At 41.5% G+C, this 22543-nt stretch overlaps 1 protein-coding gene across 3 annotated transcripts in view; it reads right to left on the reverse strand.

Moving 5' to 3' along the window:
• Positions 1 to 22543, reverse strand: part of PRIMA1 (proline rich membrane anchor 1) — a 54740-nt gene that overhangs the window by 4946 nt on the left and 27251 nt on the right. For 2 of the 3 annotated variants that reach the window (XM_027729427.2, XM_027729426.2), the window contains one exon: positions 17495 to 17624. In XM_027729427.2, the coding sequence (XP_027585228.1) occupies positions 17495 to 17624 (130 nt within the window). Of the gene's footprint in view, positions 1 to 2430; positions 2661 to 17494; positions 17625 to 22543 lie in introns of all 3 variants that reach the window. The other variant, XM_039382676.1, reaches the window with a different exon arrangement.

Below are 22543 nucleotides of genomic sequence, written 5' to 3' on the forward strand. Positions count from 1 at the left end.
TGACCAGCACAGATATGTACACCTGTGGTGACCTGACAATCTTCACAGTCAATGGAGAAAAACAGGTACAAATAAAACATGGTTCAGAACAGTTTAAAGTAGAAACCCAAAATAAGTCAGATGCTTTGTGCCCAAGGCATTTGTTTTTCTCTGCATTCTCTGGGCATCAGGCAAAGCATCAACAGCTGGTCGAGGGAGGGGATTGTCCAACTCTGCTCTGCATTGGGGCAGCCTCACTTTGCATACTGTGTGCAGTTTTGGTCACCGCAAAATAAGACAGACGTAAAGCTATTAAGGAGTGTCTAAAGGAGGGCAATGAAGATGGTGAAGGGCCTTGAGGGGAAGCTGTATGAGGAGCAGCTGAGGGCACTTGGTGTGTTCAGCCTGGAGAAGAGAAGACTGAGGGGAGACCTCATTGCAGTTACAACTTCCTTGTGAGGGGAAGAGGAGGAGCAGGCACTGATTATTTCTCTATGGTGACCAGTGACAGGATCACAGGGAATGGCCTGAGGTTGTGTCAGGGGAGATTTAGGTTGGATATTAGAAAGAGGTTCTTCAGATAGAGGGTGGTTGGGCACTGGAACAGGCTCCCCAGGGAAGTGGTCACAGCACCAAGCCTGACAGAGTTCAAGAAGCATTTGGACAATGCTCTCAGGCACATGATGTGACCCTTGGGGATGGTCATGTGCAGGGCCAGGAGCTGGACTTGATGATCCCTGTGGGTCCTTTCCAACTTTGCATATTTTGTGATTCTGTGAAAAAGCTTTGTGCTTTCCACACAGATATTTCAGACATTAGGGCCTTGAGTTTAAGGTGCTTCTGAGGGCAAAAAGAGGACCAGATACATGTAATAAAACAGTCTGTCTGTGCTATTGTTCTTGACAATGTTTAAAAAAACAAACAGCAATTAATTACAGTTAATGACATTTAATTTCAGCAAAGTATTAATAAAAGATTTATGGAGAATGATTACAAGAAGTTAAATTTGTTTGCTTGTTATTTCAAAGACAATACTTCTGATTGTGTTATTTTATGCCTCTCTTTAGCTGGTTAGAGTTAAAACTTGTTAATATTAGCCATGATTCCAGAATGGAAATGGAAGGCAAGGGAGGACTAGGAGTTGTTGAGACTAAGGGTTTTATGAACTGTTTTTCAGTCCTTAACATGCAGTGCCTGTCTGCATCTGACATAAGGTCCTGTGGCTCTGTCTTTTGTGACATTGTAAAGCACCCTGCCACATCCTTGACAAAAGGGATGAAGAATTTGATGGCAACACTTATTTTTTTTCTGGGCAGGAAAATTGCTGTGGCTATCTAAACTTCTTTGCTGCTTTCAAAAATTCTTTCCTTTTGCTTTTCCCCTAGTTCCGAACCTATCAATTATCAAAAAATGAAGACATTTTTGCCACTTCTAATTGCTGTTTGTCTCCTGCTTACCCCTTCTTTCTTTGGTCTCTCTCTGCACCTCTCCAGTTCCATTTTCTTTTACTCTGTCTAATCTTCCTCTTCTTTCTTTATGCTAAAAAATGTATTCCTCTCATTTTTATCTACATATTTCTCTTTTCTAGAAGTGATTTTAAGACAGACTGCTTCAGTTCTCCTGAAACTTTTTTTACTTTCCTCTCTGCGTTTTTTTTTTTTTCCCTTTCTTTCCTTTTTTTTTTTTTTTTCCTTCAGTTGCTCTTCCCTGAGAGCTGCCATTTGCTCTTTCCCTGGAGAGGTTGCCAGGGGTATGACACCACTGGTACTTGCATGCATTGGAAGGGTATTTTTTCAGAACCGGCAAATAGGGGAATGGAGATTTTATCAAGATTCTTCTTCTGCCTTATCAATTGCTCAGGGTTAGTGCTAGCAAAACAGAGCAGCTATTTTCTTGTCTCAATGAAAAGACTACTGTCAGATGCAAAAGTTCAGGCTTGGAGACTGCTCTGTTTAACTCCTTCACTCAATTTGTTTCCAAATTCACATCAGGAATGGATTTGGGGTCAAACTTGACCAAGTTACACTATTTAAATCATTGACTTGGCACACTTGCATGCACTTGTCACCATGATTAAAACTGACCTATGTACTTAGATATGCAAGGTCATTTTGGCCTGTTGAGATTTTTCAAGTGCCCTCTTGCATTAGGGCATGGCTGTCTGTGTGCCACTAGCTCTTTTTCATTCCAAATTTCGTTGACTGTTGAGATCCAAGCATGCAAATTTTCCTCTTACACATCAAGGGGAACCCCTTTATCCTATTTTCTGCCTAATAAGGTAGACTATGCATGATCTTCCAATGTGTAATACTCCAAGCTCCCTTTAAGAGGACGAGCTATGGCCACGCATTTATGCATTTCCATTCCAGGGTTGCTCTTCACTGGTCAAAGGGATGTTTCAAATTAGTAAGGGAATGAGTAGGGAACTATTCATATCTGTGACATACTCACTTGGTGGCAGGCGAAACAGGCTGTTTGCTAATAAGTGGTTTGCATTGTTTTACAGTATGATTTGCTATACATTGTGCTTGGATGTTTAACAAACAGTTGGTGTGTTCTTCATGCCAAACATCTGTGAATGAAAGGGCCGTGCAATTCTGTACAGCTTAGTACACGCCTGAAATGATGCCTCAGATTCCATATTGACCTCATCACCACACATGCATTAACTTGCATGAGTCCTAAAACCAAGAAAGCACGAAACACTCATTTAATAGTGTATTTTACATATCAAGCTTAAATTTCAGAGGAGGTTCTGATCACATTATAAACCTTATTTATCAAAGAATTTCATACTGGCTTGTCATACTGGCTTGTACCAATCCTTTGCAGAGTCCTGTGTAAAGGTCAATGTAATGATGCACATTCAAACATAATTTGTATGTTCTGTGTTCAGAAAATTTCCTAGAGGAAACATAATTTTTGGCTCTTTATTATGTCTAGCCACAAAACTCAGTATATTTGACAAAACTCTTCTTGCCAGCTTTGGCTACTGGTATAAATTTGGCAGGGAGTCAGTAAGGCAGTTGTGTGGTAGAGTATTAGGGGAGGGCTTCACCTCATGTCCCACTTGTATACACTTAATAAAATCTCTATAGGTGACTACTCAGACGAAATCAAGCAAGAGCAGAGCAAACTATTAATTTAATCAGGACTTTATTATGCCTCATTATAGGCTTACTGAAGCTTTGAGGAGAATAAGACCACTTTGAAATGGGAATTTAAGTTTTGTCCAGAACAGTAAACTGCAACAGAGTTTAAAAGTCACTGTGCAATCCACAACTCATACACTTGCAGGTGCTTCATGCTTGAAAGGGATGAGAGTTAAGAATAAAACCTGATTTCACAAGGCAAGTCTGAGCGTTGCAAACCTGTTTGCTGTGGCCTACCTCCATAGCAATGCCTCTGTTGAGTGCCAGCGCATCATGGCCAGTATCTGGGAAGGCTGGGCCCTGGGGAAACCCAGTCAAGCTAGGAGAGGGTGACCTTGGGCTGGCAGCAGAGAGATGACAGGATCTCAAATTCATCTCCTTCTGGGGTTCCCATACCCGACTCAGCACTGCCAGGAGACACCTGTCTTGACTTGGGATTTGCTGCCCTGGATTATTCCCTGAGGAAACACATATCCTATTTCTTATGAAATGGGAATAGAGTGTCATTCTTCTTTTCAAATGTAGTTAGAGGAGGAAAGACTGTTTTTTTAGTGTGTGTTGTTCAAGGAGATGCCCAATGCTCAGAAGATCAAAGTGAAACTTCACTCTTCCCCGAGCAGTGGTACAAAATTTTAAAAGCCATCTACAAAAAATACATCTCTCTCTCTCTCTACATATATCTGAAAGATTGCACTGTATGGGTATCAGTATCAACTGACAGAGATTTTACCAATGGTGAAAGCTATGAGGCGTCTCTGTACTGTCTTAGCACAACTGTACCCATGCCAAAGTTGGCACAAGGTACCCATGCAAAAAATCCTTTTGTGTTTTCAGCTCCTCTTGGGAAGTTGCTTTTAATAGCGCACAAAGAACTTGTCTCTCCTCTCACAGCACTTTCACCTCAAGAAAGCTCCTACCCATAACAAAGCTGCTACCAAGCTCTCTGGGCAGCTCCACTGGTGCACATCACAGCACAGGGCTGTGCAAGGATAAGCAGCTGGGGAGCTGCCCCACCAGCAAAAGCAGTTGAAAGGAGGAGGTAAATCAGAGAGCTGTTTTGCTTATAAGTGCAATGATTTCAAAGCTCTTCTCCATAATGATGAATATTTCATTAGCTATCAACACATAAAAAATGTTTTTCAATAAAATTGGGTCTCATACAAGACACCCATTTACTTCATAGGATTGATCTATCCTATGAGTCCCCAGTGCACAGCAGAAATATCTAAGCTACTTATTTACCAGTAGAGATCAAACTGCAGTGGCATCTTCCTGGGTTACAAAAAGTTGTCCAAGAAACAAGGTAAATATCTATTAAGCATATTTTCACTCAGCTTCATCTTCTGGGCTAGGATGCTAGCAGTACTTGTGGCAGCTATGTTTAGAGCTCTCAGCTAGACTTCACTGCTGGAAGCCCAGACAGGATGATGTGTGGGCTCTAGTCACACTTCAAAAACATCCTTATTTAGCAGATACAGGGTAGGACTGGAAGAATAAATTTTGTAATGTTATTCCATTACTAGACCATCAACTTGCATGTTTATAAGAATATAAAGAACATGAATGGAGGTTGTTTACATCTCAGTACTGGGGGTGTTCATCAAACAGCCATTTGCTTCATGCTGGCCATCAGTCATCAGAGGCAAATCAGTTCCCACAATAGAAACTGGTGGGAGAAGTGAACTTGCTTTTAAGACTGGTTTGTGAACAGGACTCCTGCTAGAGGAGCTCAGTGCAACTGATAACAGTTGCTTTCAGGGACACAGCCATTAAATTTGTGTGCAGCCACCCACAATGAGCCTTGCTGGCCAGCCTGGTGCTATGGTTCAGACATATGGGGCTCATGTTGAAAAAGGACATTTGTCTGGTGAGAGTTTTCAGAGCCACGGGAAGAATCACATTCCAACTTCTCCCCATTGACTGTCTTTGAAGGACAAAAAAAATTAGTCCAGATATATTCTACTTGATAATCTAAAGATAGAAATCAAAAAAGAAACTCTAATGACGAAAATTCTCTGAAACCTTGTTTTTTCTCTATTAAATTAGTTAACGGTCATATGTGGACCATTTATCTGTCCAGAAAAAAGGCAGCATACTACTCATTATTTGTAGAAAGAGGTTACTGGCTCAACTACCTTCCATGTACAAAGTAAATGTTTTACAGCTCCATCTGGACAACTTTCAGCAACACATTCACTACTGCTCAGTGTTTGTCATGGACCAACGTTCAGTACTCCCAGTCTCCCAAGGCTCTTACATTGCCCGTATTTCCATCTCCTCTCTAGTAAGTTAGATAGTCCAGCATCTAAAAGACAAACTGTCTTGTCCCAGTGTTTATTACTTATTACCCCAATATGTGATTTTTTCTTTACTTACTCTTCCAAACTAGAGAATTTTATAGGTAACTTGGATGATACTACTTGCAGCATTTGGAAGGACTATGTATACTGGATTATTTTCAGTTTTGGACATTTGATGGAGCTCTCCTTCCTCAAGCTTCATTGCCCCTTTTCTCCTTACAAAAATAAATAAAAAGTATTTTGTGAATCAGAAAAGGCCATTCTTTCCCTAGAGACCTTTGAGTACTTCAGTCTTGGCCAAACAAAACTAGTGATCAGGTGATAAATAATATTTACAAGAGCAAGTAAGCATACAATTTTTACATCTTCAGACCTTTTCTGTCTGTCTTGTGTGGAGAAGGAGAGAAGATCTGTACAAGTGCCCTGCACGGTGTTAGGACTATTATGCAAAAGGGGAAAGTCTCTTTCACAGCTCTGGAAGTCATATTGCAGCAATAGGCTTTGATCTAACCCCAAGACACAATCTCCCAAGGAGGGATTCTTCTTTTCTAGCTGTTCACATGAGCATTTCGAAGCCTGCAATTTACCGCTAATTTGACTCTCCCTCACAGCCAGTTTTAGCTGACTGGTTCCTGGTGTATATTTAAGCAAGCCCTGCAGGTGTGTGGGTGATTTCTGTTTTGGGATGGTTCACACTCAAATCCCCCTCTCTGTGCACAGGTTGAAGATCAAGCCTTTGCTGAGTGCTTCTCTTGGGGAAAAAAAAATCCATACGTAACTGCTCTGCAGCCATTCATCAGCACTTAGAGGTTCCCTGAGCTGGTGCACTCAGGCTTGCAAAGCGTGGCAGGCAGATCTCTTTCTGCAGAACTGCATCTATCCCAGCCTACTAAAGTCGCTCTGGGTATATCTGAAGGAAGGATTTGGCCCGTTCAGATTGCAAGTAATTGCAGTAGATTGCTGAGCCGCACATGAAATTCAAGAAGTGGAGTTTAGTCTTCATTTATTTTGAGCAGTGCAAAGTCAGAGTAAATCCACAGACTTTGTTGGACTTGAGGAAGATTTGTTCTGATGTTACAGAGGAAGATCTGTCCCTGGGAGACTAAGGTGATGCAATCTCATTTCCTACTAAGTCCTTCAATGAAGCTAACTTCAGAATTTTTCTCCTACACAAAACCAATCTTAAGGAAGAGAAGCAGCTTTATTATTAGGATACTGGACAATTAACTGACATAATTGATAAAAGTACTTTCACTGACCCCTCACATTGCAACCCATTCTTTGCATTCCCTCTAATGATCTTTAAAAGGTTTTATTGACTGGAGGGTTATTACAGCTGACGTCTGTCAGGTGTTCTCAGTGTGGCTGATATGTTGACATGTTTGATTACAAAAAGAAAAAAATGAATGAGACCAATATAAAAAAATGAGTTCATGTTGCCAGCTTTCCAGCCTGGCAAAAAGCCACTAAATGAAATCAAAAACCTCAAACAAACAAACTAAAAACAAACCAAAAAAACCCCAACCAAAACCCCAAAAACCAAAAGAGGAAAAAAAAAAAAGACATTGAATGTATGGAACAAAGTCAAATCACGTCTGAAGGATGGTCATGTCCATGGCCCTGCCATTTGGGCAGTGCCATTTAGGGATGAGCTGGGCACACTCCTGCTCCTCAAAGGCCTGTCCTGCTGCAGAGCAGTGCAGGCAGCTAAGGCACATTCATGGAGCTCAGTTCATGGTGCACCACGACCTTCCAAGCAATCCAGAAACCGCCTGGGATTGGCAATATATATGTCCCACCCAGATAAATCAAATTATATGTAACTCTATTGCGTTAGGCTTGATCTGTCCTAACAAGTCTATAATTTAAAGAGAGCAGCCAGCTCCAATTTCTGTCCTAACTTCTTACAGAAGACAATAAACAAGCTTGAACAGTCTAGTCTAATGAAAAGAAAGAGTGGATGGGATTGGCCTCAGGGAACACCAGAAAAGGAGAACGGCATTTGAAAGGAAGAAAGGAAGAAGCCATAGGTAAATTTAGGCTGGAGATGCAAATAAAAGTTTCTTTCACTCTCAAAATACCAATTTGAACTGGGATCGCTGGAGGAGAGAGCAGGGAGAGAGAGAAAACTACACAGCTTCCATATTGGAGGGGAAAGTGGAAGAAGGAAAAGGTACAAGAATCCCCTACCATGTCTGCAAACTGAATGGCTTTTGGTGCCCATGCTTCCAGTCAGGTTGGGCATCAGTACTAGAAAGATGTGGAGTTGGAATAATAAGGGACTGAGAGAGGAGATAATCAAGGGCTGCTCTTCGCTGCTCTTTTGCTGTCTCTGAAGGACAGTATGTCTCTCACCAGCCAAGTGACTGTAGATACTGCCATTTTAGGCAATGGACTTTTCCATCCTCAAAACAAAGCTGATCTTCTGTGCTACTTTGTGCCCAGATTTTTTGCTCAATACAAGTAACTATCTTGCCATTTAATCACTGGTAAACATAGGCAAGACCTTGAATGATCAGACTTGATCCATACACAAGAACAAGGCTACTGCTATTTCACAAAATTATTTAAATAGTATGATTAATTTCTGTGCAGATGAACAAGAATTCTCTGTAGATTTTCTGCTATATAAATGTCTTCAAGAGAAGAGTGTCTGCAACACAAATAAATGCAAGGAACTGAGAAGAAAATCAAAACTTGTAAAATGAACTGACCTTTGCAGCTATCTAGATCACTTTTCATTTGAGGCAATCTGTCTCTACCTCCAACTAGAGTGAAACCACTATTTCCAAGCATCTGCTTCTGGCTTTCTCCACTCACAACGAAGAGTCTGCAGAGCCAGATCCTGCTCTTTGCAGGATAAATGCAAACCCGCTGTGCATGGACTGGACAGGGTGGTCTCAGCCTTCCCACGCTCCAGGTGTGCAATGGGGCAAGTCCACGCAGAAGCAGAGCAACCAGAAAGTCCTGCACACCTTGGTGTCTACGCAAAGATTCGGTTTTGTGCAGATGTGGCTTTAGAAAATTGTAACTGGAGACAATTTCTGAGGAAGAAATTGAGTTCAGCCAGTCTCCACACTGGCTTCTCAGGGCGCAGAGCAACTGAAGGGAAGTTCCAGCAGCTTGGGAGTATTAATATTTCATAAGGTTTCATGCTGCTGCCTCAAAAAGCAAACACCAAAGGGAGCACTATTTCTCCACGTGGGACCTCTTTTCATGGCTTCTTTTAAAGGCCAGAATGAGGAATTACCTATTTTCCCACTCCAACCTTGCACACGGCTGGGATCAGACTCTACATACATCTCTTTACATACGTCTTTAACCCTCTGTTATTAGTCCTTCACTCCTTCACCCGGCATTAGCTTGGGGAATGGATGCTGTGACGTTCATCTCCACGAATGCTCTCTGACGTGGCTAATTAGCCAGCAGCTCTCCAAGATGGACAAACCAGGAGCATCATTCTCCAGCCCAGCCATACTGGAGGGGGTGGCCATGTGCCTGCTGATGGAGGGGACACTGGTGTGAGAGCAAGGCAAGAGTGTGGCAGAGCAGGACCACCCCAGACAGTGCCATCTTCTCCCACCCCCAGCTCTGCCCACACTGACCTACTGCGTGTGTCGCCTTCATGGCAAGGCTCTCCAAAGCAGGGAGCTATGTGCTGCTTAGCAACCCTGTAGCATAATAAACATTCAGCAGTAAATACACGGGGTGCAGAGGAGGAAGGACAGAGGTAGCAGAAATCAGACCGTGCAGCCACACAAGTGGTCTAGGGTGGCTGCAAGCGATTGATGTGCACCCCTGGTGTGTCACAGATCTGCAGAGGGGGACCCTGTCTGCATCCTTTCCCGCTGGGCAGTGTGGCTGCAGGGCAGTAAATAGCACAGCAAGGGGGGGGATGTGCAGGATGTAACCTTACTTCAGTGGGGACCCTTGAAACCTGCTCAAGTGGACAAGAACCTCTGAGCCTTTCTTTATTAACACCTGCTCTCTGTGAGGGCATGGTAAAGCTGAGATCTTGTTAACACACCAAGTTGTGACTAGCTAAACCAGGTGTGAAGCTAATGCACATAAATTACCGTAGGAAATAAAATTTGTTTTGGTCAGATGCCTTGTTACCTCTGGCTGGGATTCCCTGCACAGAAGGGAAGTGCTTTCGAGCGCAGCTCCTGCTGTCGAGCTCCGCCTTTCCCTGGGGTTTCTGCACACTGGAGTCCAGGTTAGAGCCAGGCATCAAAATCAAAGCCAGCAGAAGCCACAAATTAGGGGAGTCAGGGGTGGCACCAAGCCAAGGCTGCTGGCCAGAAGGATGCTGAAAGGTCAGGCAGGAAGAGGGTGTCTTCTACATGGCCAAATTTGGGGCAATGGTAGGGTGATGCAGAAAATAAAGTTCTGCAGAAAACATGAAAGGGCAGAGATTGGGAGTAGGGAAAGGGGCATGTGCACAGGGCTGAGAGGGGTGCTGAATGGTCTGATCATATTGAAAGTGTTTGGATGCTTACGATGGGTGGGAGATCAACTGGTGCTCAGCTGCTTCTCGTTCAGGTCTGGCTTCTTGTCAGGCTGAGGCAGAACAGACTGAGTCTGGCAAAGCCTGCGTGGGGCAGTGTGGGGCATGTGTGGGAACTGCTAGGGCACTCCCATGCTTTTCTAACTTTTTTGTTCTAATTTTTGGCGGTTTAGAACTCCTGCAAATTCACCATGTGTGCTGAACTCACAAGGAGCTGCAGTTATTCAGACACTGGAGAAATCAGGCTTTATTGCTTTTACTCCAGGTGCACTGCATCTGGAGTATGCAGATGCAAAGCAAAAGGGGCAATAAGGGCACCCAGGAGGTTTCTATAGGAATCTTACTGTGTAGAGGGAATTTCTTCTTCTGAGTTACAAAAAGATTGACCCAAGAACCCCAGGATGCTGCTGCTGGGTTCTTGTAGGCTGTAAAAGACACAGTCTTAAGCTCAAATCAAGACAAAAACTTTCTTCAAATGTGCTGGGTATGCCTCAGCCACAGCTGCGGCTTTTCACCAACAGGGTCAGCCACAAGTGACCTCCTGTCAGCTTGCAAAAACTATGATTGGCTTAAAAATTATATGAAGATCTAAGAAAATTTTATTTCTTTGCCTTCAGGAAAAAATGTAATAAAAACATCATGGTAAACCTGGCAACTCTCCTCTCCTGTATATTTTAAAGCTCTAGCATTCACCTGTGTCTTCTAATTGTGCTGGGGTAAATCCAACCAATACAATTAGACCACCATGAGCATTATAGTCTGTTATGAGCATGTAAAATCCACCCATGGCTACTAGGTTGCACTGAGGCAGTAACTCTACAATACTTGGCTCTATTGGTAGACTTCTGCCTGTTCAATTTCTTCTGCAGTAGAAAGAGAAGTTTGTATCAGGTCACGGTGGAAAGTTAATTGTTCACAAGATAGATCGTAATGCTCTTCAGATTTCTGTTGGCATCTTTATCAATACATCACAAATTAGGAGTGAAAAAGTGCAAAATGATCCATCAGAGAGTATTCTGTGAAACGCTTGGACCACTTGCTTTACGCTAAAGACTAAAGCCTCCTGAAGGCTTCCAGTCTTCCCAGCTACGAGAAACACTGGGGCATTTTATCCATTTATGACCACAAACTTTCTCCCCAGCAGAATGTGAGTTTGTACAACTTAGAAGAGACAGAGAAATCCTGCCCTATAACAGCTATGAAAACATGTAGCACTTATAAAAATCCCAGACTGACATCACCGGAGAGCAGATCCTTCTGCTTATCCAACCAACACATTCTGCAGAGGCAACAGCAAAGCAAACTGTCCTGAACAGCAGTGCTAATACAGCTTGGCTCAGCTGTCTTTCTAAGTAAAAGACTATTTCATCCACTTTATACAGCAGTCCTTGATCTGTCAAAGGAACCTAACAAGTAGTAGCAATATTTTTGCTGTTGTACTTAAAAAATGAGGCCAATCTTCCTTCATCTCGATGCACCCAAAAAACACGGGGCAGCGCTAACTACCAGTAACCTGTCCAAAATCCCCAATGATGCCACTAAATTAATAGAATAAATACAGCAGATCTCTGGAATTTCTAGTGGGCTTGGGTCAAGTCGTAAGGCTGTTCAGCAGCTTGCTTGTCTCATAAACACTACCCTGGAAATTATTGCACAACCAACATCTAGACTTCAATACTGTTTGGAATAACAACCAATTTTCCTTGTACTAGCACACAGTTTTCATCAGGCAGGGCTACATTTAGTTTAATAAATAGTGATAGCTTTGAAAGAACACAAGAAAACCAGCAAGAACTCTCCATCTGTGGAGATATCCAAACCCCAGCAGAACACAGATGTGAGCAACCTGCTCTAGATGACTCTGTTAGAGCAGAAGTTTGGATTAGAAGCTATCTCTTCTAACCTCAATCATTCTGTGATTCTACAAACTCATTTCTTGATGGTTAAAATATGGGATTTCCTGAAGAAAGATTGGTTGCTCAGGGTATTTAAATTGTCTTTATAAAACCACCTGCAGCCTCATTCCAAAGATGAGAGTAAATTAACTACTGGGAGATGATTAGGCAGAGAGGCTAAGCAACACATGGGGATGTTGGGCTTTGGTTGGGGGTAACAGAAGACCTGGACAGTGGTGTTCAGTAGTAGATACTGATCCTGTTGTTGTTAAGCATCAACATTCAGACAGTGGAATTGGGCTACAATGTGTTTTCCTTGCTTTTCCAAAATTTTCAAGTCTTTCAACTGCCCTCAGTAACATTCCCAAGATCTTCCAATGAAGACCCTATTTCCTTTTGAACTGGTCTGACATCAATGAATTGCATCAAGGAGACAGAGATCTGCCCCCATAGATCTTCTTGTTCCCTCTCAGCATTCCCCACTCAAACAGTATTTTTAAACTCAGCTTTTCTATCAACTATCTTACTCTGTGTCTCCTGAGTAACTGCTGTCTTTGCTGGCACTTGCTGAGAATTAAAGTACCATTTCAGTACAAAACCTTCTAATATGTCAGGTAGAAGAGATCAACAATCTCAATTCACCTTGACCCATCTGTCATCAGTCATGCCATGAGTATCTTCTTTTAAGTGGATAAGAACATTTAAGATGCTGTTCTGTCTTCTCTCCCCACAATAGACAGCACTGTTTTGTTGCAATTAATAATGATTTTGGACTAGATTGTACTTGGCCTCTGTGGCTCACAGGAGATGGCCACGTAGAGGACTACACAGTTCTTGCTCTTTGGGGGAGTGAGTGGTACAAAATGGGCTGGAGGAAAGGTACAGGGCCATGACCTGTTCAGTGGGCAATCAATTCCTGCACCATGGGACACTCTCACCATGGCCCCCACTGCTACTTCTTGGCCTCCTCAGTGTTTTTGCCTCACAAGCGTCTGCCTCATTTCGTTAAACAAAGCCAAATTTCAGAACCTTGCTCCCACTTTTGAAACTAGATCTTGCAGTATACAGGGACCATAAATCATACGCTAATGCTGAGCACCCTAGAAATACCTGAGCAATGAATTTTAAGACAGTTTAAATATGACCTGTTGTTTTATTTCGGTACAATATTTTCTTCCGTTTAATTATTATTTGAAGGTGAACTCAGTGCCTATTTAAGGAAGTGCATATGTAGGCCTTTATGGTACCTTTCTCTGAGGCTACGGGACACACACAAAACAGCAGCTTGACAAAGTTACAATAGTGAATAAAAGGTGTATCATGAAAAATTTGCCTACCATCAGCCTGTTTTCCCCTGCTGACTTAGAAAGAGGGCTCTTTGGCAGCAAGCCCTGTGGTACATCTGAGAATAGTTGTATCCATCCTACCTGAAATCCAGCGGAGCCAAGGAGCCACATCCCTAGACACAATGAGCTGCTCATGGGTCATCTCAGACTGTACAGATGTTCTGAAGATACTAAGTGTATGGTTTTCACATGTTGGAAAGCCATCTGAAACACCTCCTGCCAGGTTGCATAGCTGGCACATCACTTGTCACAGAGACCAGGATGCTCAGCTTTGTTTTCCCCTTTGAGGTTTAAGAGATGGCTCCAGTATCTTAATTTCATACAGAAAGCCAGGGATGTATTTTTCCCTTTTATGTAAATATCTTACTCCTCTCACAGACACCGACACACCAGTGAGCTGCAGAAATAGGATTATATATTGCAGGTCCCTCTCTCCCCCATCTCATCTGCTTATTTACCAAATAACTCTTGTTAATCCTCTTTACTCTTGTTTACTTCTCACTTTCCTTCAGTCTTACTGTCTCACTATTATTCAGGTGCTTGCAGATGTTAAAAAAAGCTTGAGACAGTCACCTCCCCAGCTGATTAAAATCAATTAAATTCCACTGATTGTTTTTGATTCTGAATTGATTTACACCAGATGAAGATGAGCTGCTGGCATTCACTGTGCAAACCCACAGATCATGTAATATACTGAAATAATCCAGCTTCCTCCAGCTTATTCTAGTTATGAACTGTCCTTGGACCTCCTGGTTTTACTTCTCGATGACAGTCTTCTGGGGTAAGAGTAAGAATGGCAAGTTTTTACAGACAGAGCCATGATAGGTAATTACTTGGAGGTATTCTAGATTTTGAACCAGTTATTCATCTGCTTTTGCTATGTTTTACTGAAATCACTGGTTGTGAGATCACTTTTTCATCCATTAAATGAGTGGAAAAGTCCCACTGCTTACACTGAGGCTGAGCTCCAGCCAGTGATTAAGCCTGCCCTAGAAATCTGCAAATGTCACAGATGGTGCTAAGCGACACTATCACGTATGATGTCCTCTGGTGCTTGATCTGTGCGGCAACACACACCTGTACCCGGTGTGCTGGTCATGCAGTGTCCAATGCTGCAGTCACCAGCAACACACACAGGAAATTTAGAGGTTGTTTGAAGTGCCTTTGAAGTATGGCTCCATATCTATTTTCCCAAGAGTTTAACCTGCCTAGCATTTCTCTGAATATTAAAGCTGATAGATGCAATTTGCTATTAGTTCCCTCATGGACAAGAGAGGTCAAATCCATTCATTGGAATGGATTTCAGCATTTCTTACGACCATTTCTTATTGGGAGAACCTGAGTATTTCCAGGGGAGACGCATGGATGGAGGTAGTAGCATGCTTGTTTGGTTCAGGTAGTTATTACACACAAAGAAGCACCAACCCACTAGGTTGCATTTTATTACAAAATGTCTTAGTGCCTAAAATTGGTGGTATGCTGAAGTTTCAGTTTTTACGAGGGAAAACAAACTACCCTGAGAGAAAAAGTTTATATACAGATTGAATAAAAATACATCTGAGTTATGATACCCCGAGGACAGTTAGTCCCTCTCTTCCTGCTTCAGAAAAGCAGACATGAGAGAGTTTGACTGGGTCTGGCCCTTTGAAACCAGGAAATGAGATTTCAACTTAAGCACAATAGGATTTTTCCTTTTCTTTTCTACTTCAAATTTGATTCACATGAAAGTGAGGGATTAATACAACAGATACAAACTCCATGCAAATAAATCCCTGCCTGCACTTTCCTACTAAAACATTTAACCCTTGTTACACCCTACAACCAGATGACTGCTTTTATTTCACTCTTCACCACCTCTTCAGTGGAGGTAGGAGACAGATTTGTCAGAGATGCTGCAATGACAGAGGTTACAGTTCCAGAAGATGTGCAGGAAGGAGGGCCTAGAGGGAGAAGTGCAGAGGAGAGCTGGTGGGATGGGGGTGTGAGAAAGGACAGGGCAGCCAACAGTTATGGAGCTAGAGGCTGGGAACCCACTGGAGGGATTCTAGGCTTCAGTATCACCCAGATTAATCCCCTTACTCTTTCTCTAGCCACTTCTACCTCCCAATAAAAAGAGTGGAGGATTTCTCACTCTAACTGAAGCTGATTCAGCTCAACAATATATGGTAATACTCTGTGTTGAAGGTAGAGATGTTTCTCTTGTGAAGCATCTGATCTTATTTCCCAGCATTTATCAATAGATATCTTTTACAGTGGATCAAGAAACCTGAACTGCTGGGGAATGCTGCCAGGCACTTTAGGGCATTCTTTTAGCAGAACTGTTTTAAGAAGGACTCATTGATGAAAAGAAATGCTCTAGTTAGTCTGTAAAATTCTAATTAATAAGATTTTCCTTCATAGCTGTCCATCCCACATTCGAGCAGTTTTTAGCTTAGCATTTGTCAGCAGTGTGAATGTCAACAATAAGAAGATCTAAGAGGAATTTTCACTTTTCTCTGAGCTTAATGCCTGTTCAAGCAGATAACTTGTATGTTGATATTCATATTGTTGACAAATAATGGGTATCTTCATCAAGTATCAGTATTATTCTTCACTGACATGAAGCATGAGGCTGTTATGTGAATTCCCCAAACCTTTGCAAGGCAGCTCTAAATTTGTCTATTTAAATTTTGTTTCTCTTCCTCCCATTTATTCCTCCCATCTGCCAGCATCACGGCAGATTTGAAAAGCAATTCCTTGCTAGGCACAAGTTGCCCTGGAGGGTTACTGCTCCCACATGTATATTTTGCAGCCTTGACACAAATCATTCACAATTTGGCAGACAAATACAAATGAGCAGCAATGATAGATCAGGATCTATAAGTGAGAGATTTTTCACTGTGTTACCAGTTCAAATGGACTATGATCTCTGTCCTCCAGAAATCATTTTTTAAAAGTGCCGTTGCTACAGTGAAAACTTTACAGCTTCCCCCAAATAATAAACATTCATTTCGGCTAAACTAGAATAGCAAAGATACTTATGTAAATTTAATAAGAAATAAAATAGAGACTTCTCTCTTCTTGTTTGAATTCTCCCTTTTTGATGCTCTTTCAAACCCTGTATAAATTTTTCAAACAATCACAAAGCATGTCCAATGCTCCACCATTGCGATGTCCCTGCTGAGGCTCAACAGAAATCCTGCAAACGCTTTGCATGGAGATAACATTTTTCATTAAACGTATTTTCATTTATTTTCCTTCCCCCTCCCCAAGAAAATATAATTCAAAAATGACAAAGTTGAGAAAAATTGTTATTTAATCCAAGCTGAAATTCAGTGTCACTGCAGTGTCTCATGAGAGGTATGGATGGCATATTGCGATCTCTACTTCAGGCTGGGGCACCTGGATATACTAAGAGCTTCTGTCCAAGACACTCACAGTATAAAACATGACACCATGAAGACACTACTGTGGGGTGCTGTCAGAGCCATATTAAAACCAACAGAGGACAAAAGAATCTTCATTCATCTAGCCTACAAGTCGCACAAGTTACTTTCTCCTCTAAGTTGACCCTTTGGACTTGCAGTTGGAGCCTTCATACAGAAATGTTAGTTTTGACTTTTTTCACTAGAATATAAAATGTTATTTAAGTGAAGAAATTATTCTCACTCCCATTTTTCTGTGTAACTGAAGTCAATACTTTCTAACTACTCAAGGCCATATGAAACACAGCTATTGCAAAGACAGTGACCTGAAATGGTTAGTACACACTGTGTTGTACATAGGTTTCACAGAGGATTTTACATTAAAAGAGACAGGTTTTGAATTTCATTCCATAGGTTATAATTTTGAAGGAAGAATAAATTAGAAGTAGAGCCTCCAAATGAAGACTTAGAGTTAAAAGAGCTTGCATCAATTTGAAGTGCTAAAATTAGTGATGGGCCTGGGCCAAAAATCTCATATCCCTCATGTAAATTTTGAACACAACCAGAAGTGGACAGGACAGTTTCCCACCTCTGTGCTTGGCCAAGCCAAAGCTCTCCACATTCACCAGTGACCTGCAGAAATTTGACTTCAGGTAAGTTCTTATTAATCTGAACACTGCACTCTATCCCATTTCTAGTTTTTCCCCTCCTCATGCCCATGACTGAACTTCACCCCTTACACAGGCAAGATACGGTACATAAGCAACTTTCCAATGGAAACACATGTTGACTACAGGATGCCTTTTGTCTTTAGGATGCCTTTAAACAAAACAAAGTGTCAGGCAAATTCCTGGGTCAACCTTTGTGGGGCTACATTGCCTCAGGCACAGTAAAAGCATCTGGAGCCTTACCTTTTTATGGCTTTGTAGCAAATGATGACAACTACAAAGAGGAACACTAGTGTGGCGCAGCATACTGCAATGATAATAATCAGGCCTGGCCACCAGGTCTCTTCAGTGGGACAGAAGGTAGACTTGGGAGCTGTAAAAACAGAGTAGAAAAATACATGAGTTCCCCCAAATCAACAGGGTATAATCAGATACACTTCAATCTCCCCTGCAGTAGCACTATACCAGGGCCACAGATACAGGCAAAGAGGTTATTTCACGTTTAGAACCCGTTTCTTTTTTTTCCCCAAGCAACCAATTGCTCTTTTGGGTACTAGATATTTCTTGTCATGGTCCTCAGACGACCAAGTTCTCTGTGTTAGCATTGTCTACAATCTGGCGCTCAGCATGAGAGAGAAAGGCTCAGCTCTGCTACTCGTGGGAAACATCTTCTCCCTCTGCATTTGCCATCTCCTGCTGCATCAGATTTAATTTTAGAGAGAGATGTTAAGCTGATAAGAGTAGGTTTTGAAAGCCCATTAGGGGAGGTTTGCTGGGGAGCTGCAGCAGTGCCTACCAATCCATATTGCAGCTAATATTACTGTAACCTTTGAGTGAGGAAGAGGGATTTGTTTTAAAAGAATATGAATTCTATTACATTTATTAATTATGTTCAGAGTATTATAGTTGACAAGATTCTTTTTCATTGCAGTGTCTTTTAATTCTAAGTCAAACAGTTAAGAAATGTTAACATTAAAAAATGTTAACTTCTGAAAATATAAGCAGTTATTATTACATTTTTCCTATTACAATTGGGGCTAGAATTTTCTATGTAAATATTACTCAATCAATATTTCGTATTCAGTGGCGTTTAGTTAATATATTTTTCTTTGGAGCCATGTTCCTTTTCCCATGTTTTGGGGGGATACTTATTTCCTGAAGAACGGTGAGCAACAGCCAATGCCACGAGCAGTATCAGTGTATTATGACAGGCAAAGAGACCCTTAATGCAGCATGTGCAATCACATAAATCCATGAGAATTTCAGTCACCCTAAATGAAGTTTAATAATGAATCAGTCAATGGGACTGTCTATATCTACGTGCTCAGCTAAGAAGGGGAGAGAATTAAATAGCAAAATTAATAATTAATTAAATAACAAAAAGGTCTTTTTTGAGTCTAATTGTTTAATTTGATATTCTGAACTCCCTTTTACATACATCACAAATAGCTGCACAAAGTAAAATATGTCATTAGTCTGGCATTATTTATTGTGATTTGACCTCTGCTTTATCTCTTGTGTTTGATTAGGAAAAGACATACACATACCCTTAGATTAACTCCTAACAGGTTAAATCCTGAACTACAGAATTACTGAGAAAAGATTATTTTTTCATTTGCAAGAGGCATAGAGGAGTTGGCAACATTCATCCCAAGAAATCTCCAGGGGCACCTTAGGAAAAGACTAGGTAAAGCACTGTAAGAAGTAATCAAAATAATAAACCCAACAGCCTGATAATTTATGGGCAGTTCAGCATGTGGTACCAATAAAAGGTCTTGTCTTTCTCACATGCATCAGCCCTCAACACATGCTATCATTATGATCATAGTTGTCTAGCAAATATTGCCTTCCATTGATTGTGCATATATTGACTGTGAGGGTGGGGTGTTTTTTGCATTTGTTTGTTGTTTTTTGCCCTATGGGAGAGAAAAAGAAAGCTGAAAAATGTAGTGATTTTAAAAACTAGTGGTTCCTGGCTTCTGGCTTCTATGTCCACTCCTAGACAGTCCCAGTAACTGAATTTCTACTTTATTACTATGTCAGCTGCAGAAGTCAGTTTTCAGTGGGTGATGGAACTATTTATTCTGTTGTGATAAAGCTAATGATTTTAATATTCTCTGAAAGTTTTCAATGTCATTTTTTTCTAAGATTCCAGAACAAAAGGCATTTCAAAGATGACAAAATTTTTGCATGAAGGAGCAGGCAGTCTCAAGGTCAATTTTACCCTTCTCATGTTGTCCTGAAAAACACAAAAGATTGCAGTGAAGTCAAAGGAAACACATCCATCATCAGGTGTCATGTAAAATTTGATGAGGTCACAGAAAATGTGAGAAGTGCAGCTATCCTTATCTAATCCTCGTTCTTCTTCAAAGGCAGGATCAACCAAACTAGTCATAAAGCAAAATGATAGTGAGACTGGGTTGCTCCTCAGCACAACAAATGAGACTGACAAATGGTAGAGACAGGGTATAAAGCCATGCTTGCCACATGTCTGTGCTCCTTCATGGTTTATCACTGTATTTTTACATGGAGAATAAACAGATATATGTGGGATTGAATAGTAAATATTGCTTCTGACAGCTTGTATGCAGTCATTAATGACAGGAAAATATGAACTGCTAATGTGGAGGTGACTCCTAATCCATCTGGCTCAGTTCCCTTCCCCACTGGTCCAGATCAGGCACTCAGAAAGAAGCACAAGAAGTCACACTGCAATCCTTTTTCTTAGTGGCTCATGGCTTCACACAGCTTTAAAAATTATTTTCTATTTCTACCCCTTATTATTGTAGTGCTAGGTAATCTTGTTTTCCTTAGAAATGTCCACTCCTTTTTTAATAAGCTCCTAGTTGCATGCACGTTTCTGCCATTCTCTGTATGCATTCACATAGCCCTCATTACCCTGGCATTTCTATGTCCTTAATGCATTTCTCCTCACAATTATCCTCTGAGGAAGAGCAGAACTGCTTTTAATCCCTTATGCTGATGGGAAGGCTGAGTCTGGCCTTCGTGGATGACTCTGTGTGCAGCTAGAAATGTCAGCTGAGAGGGGAACTTCCCAAAGAGCCAGCAAGGTGCCTGGGAAGCACCATGTCCTCAGAGATGCCTCACCATGCCTCTTATTGAGTCCCACACTGAGCTCCTTATGTTAGGGAGCTGTAGATGTCTCAGTTTCCATGGGCTGGAGCTCACAGCTCCCTGAGGCACCCCAGGGCTGGGGAGGCTCTCCCAGAGCCCAGCTGCACACTGCAGTGTAGAAAAAACAGGTCTCATCTGGGAAGGGCTGAGCCCACATGTGTCAATAAGCCCTCAAAGATCAGAAATTATCCTGGGGTGAGGGCAGCTGCCACAACCTCTTGCGACTGTGCCGCTTTGCATGGAATAGAAATGTATTTCTTGGGCGCTCTCTGGAGGAGCAAAGATATGGGTCCCAAACCCTCCTCTAAGAAGGTACTGAAATCATTACAAAACACACTGAGCAGATGTTCCACACTATCTGTAACAATGTCATTGTCCACTTGTTTCATTGTCTTAAAAAACCTCTGATGAAATGCAGGGAAACCATTCTCACAGTCGCCTCCTTCTTTGTACCACCTCTTTCAAACACCTTAAAAACCCGCAATGGTTTCAGAACCGAACTGTGCTCTTTACACTCGTGTTTACAAAAAAAGTGTAAAGAAACAACAAGCCACATAATGCTGTCATTTGCAGCGGTGTATCTGGGAAGTGGAGGACATCCCTGGGTGCCTGGAGTCCTGTCATCCTCATCACAGGGCTGAGTACTGTCCAGCCTGGCCATGGTGGGTGCTCCCTTGGCACCCATCACCAGTCTCACGTGAGCAGCTTCAGCTGCTCACAGCATGACTGCTTCCTAGTTTGACTCACTCCTGGTTGCTCTTCACTGTTCTCAAAGTCAGGTGAATGGAGACAGAGCAAAAAACTCAGGAAAATGTACTTTTTCTCCTAATCCTTGAAGTATCATTCTGCACACTGAACACACTGCTGGGTGGAAAGTGATAGGAAAGTGATGACATTTTAAAGAAGATAAGAAGGGTAAGCTAAGCAATCACAGTCTGACATCCTTATAGAAATCTTGCCAAAATAATGATATCTCATTCCATAAATAAAATATTAAAATAAATAATTGATGCTAAACAGCACAGGCTTAGGAAGATACATCTTGTCAAAACACCTAGATATTTTCTGAGGAGTTTACTAGTTTGGTAAGTAGATGTATTAGTGCTGGTGAGATAACCTTAGACTTTGATATGACATCTGACTTAATTCGATATAATGTTGGGGTTATGAAACTATAAAGCCACACAGTAAGTGTGGCACACATAAATTGAGTTAAAAGCCAGAGAACTGGTATGTCTCGAAATCTAACTATAAATGGAAAGTCACTGCTGAGATAATATGCAATTTTAATAGTGACCTCCCATTTGCCCCAGAATAGGGTGAAGGATGTGGGTAGAATTTGTAAATGACTCAGGAATGTGCTCCAATACAAACAGAGACAAACATATTTAGCTTAGAAATAGGGTAATTATTATCATTAGGGATAATTAACCATTACCATAGTCTTTCAGCTCTGGTCAAGCATTCCAATGAAAAATTTAGGTTCTATTTTTTTCCTGTAAGAAGTCTAAATTCAGCTGAAGAGCTGGACTCAGAATAAGAACTGAGCAAGTAAAGAAAATGCTCTGTCTCTGTAAAGTCCACACGAGCAAATGCCTTTTTTCTCTTGGCCTTTAAATTCATGAAGTACATGAAGTTGGTAAGGTTTACTCTTAGAGGGCCATCACCTTCTCTTATTTCCATCAGCACCAGGCCTAAATAAATACAATGAACAAACTCATTTCACACCTACAGTGGATTGTTGGATCCAACTTATTGAAAACAAATTCATGAAAAAGTACTTTTAGAGCAAAGGCATCCTGCAAACTATTTCAGCACCACAAAAATCTTACACCTGCTTTCTTTGACTAAGTTTGTTTTGAAGGCTCAGCACAAAGACACAGCTCCAGTTCTAATGTTAGCAGGTATCTGACCACACATGGTTCTAGCTGGAAATGTGCATACCAGGAAAGATTAACTCAGCTACAGAAGGTTTCCCTCAATGTTCAGGCACAAAAATAGAGGTTGTATCACTGGAAAGAATGCTTACATAAAATTGCAAGTCTCTGATTTCTTTTTATTAAATCTCAATGGGTCACTCTCAAAACTGCTCTGAGCTTCCAAAACAAACAAAAAAAAACTCTGATGAAGCTGTTTTAATCTTCTGGGTTAAGTATT

The sequence above is a fragment of the Pipra filicauda genome, unplaced genomic scaffold (genome assembly GCF_003945595.2).
Source record: "Pipra filicauda isolate LSUMZ 115617 unplaced genomic scaffold, ASM394559v2 scaffold27_size4233163_pilon, whole genome shotgun sequence".
NCBI classification, from domain to species: domain Eukaryota; kingdom Metazoa; phylum Chordata; class Aves; order Passeriformes; family Pipridae; genus Pipra; species Pipra filicauda.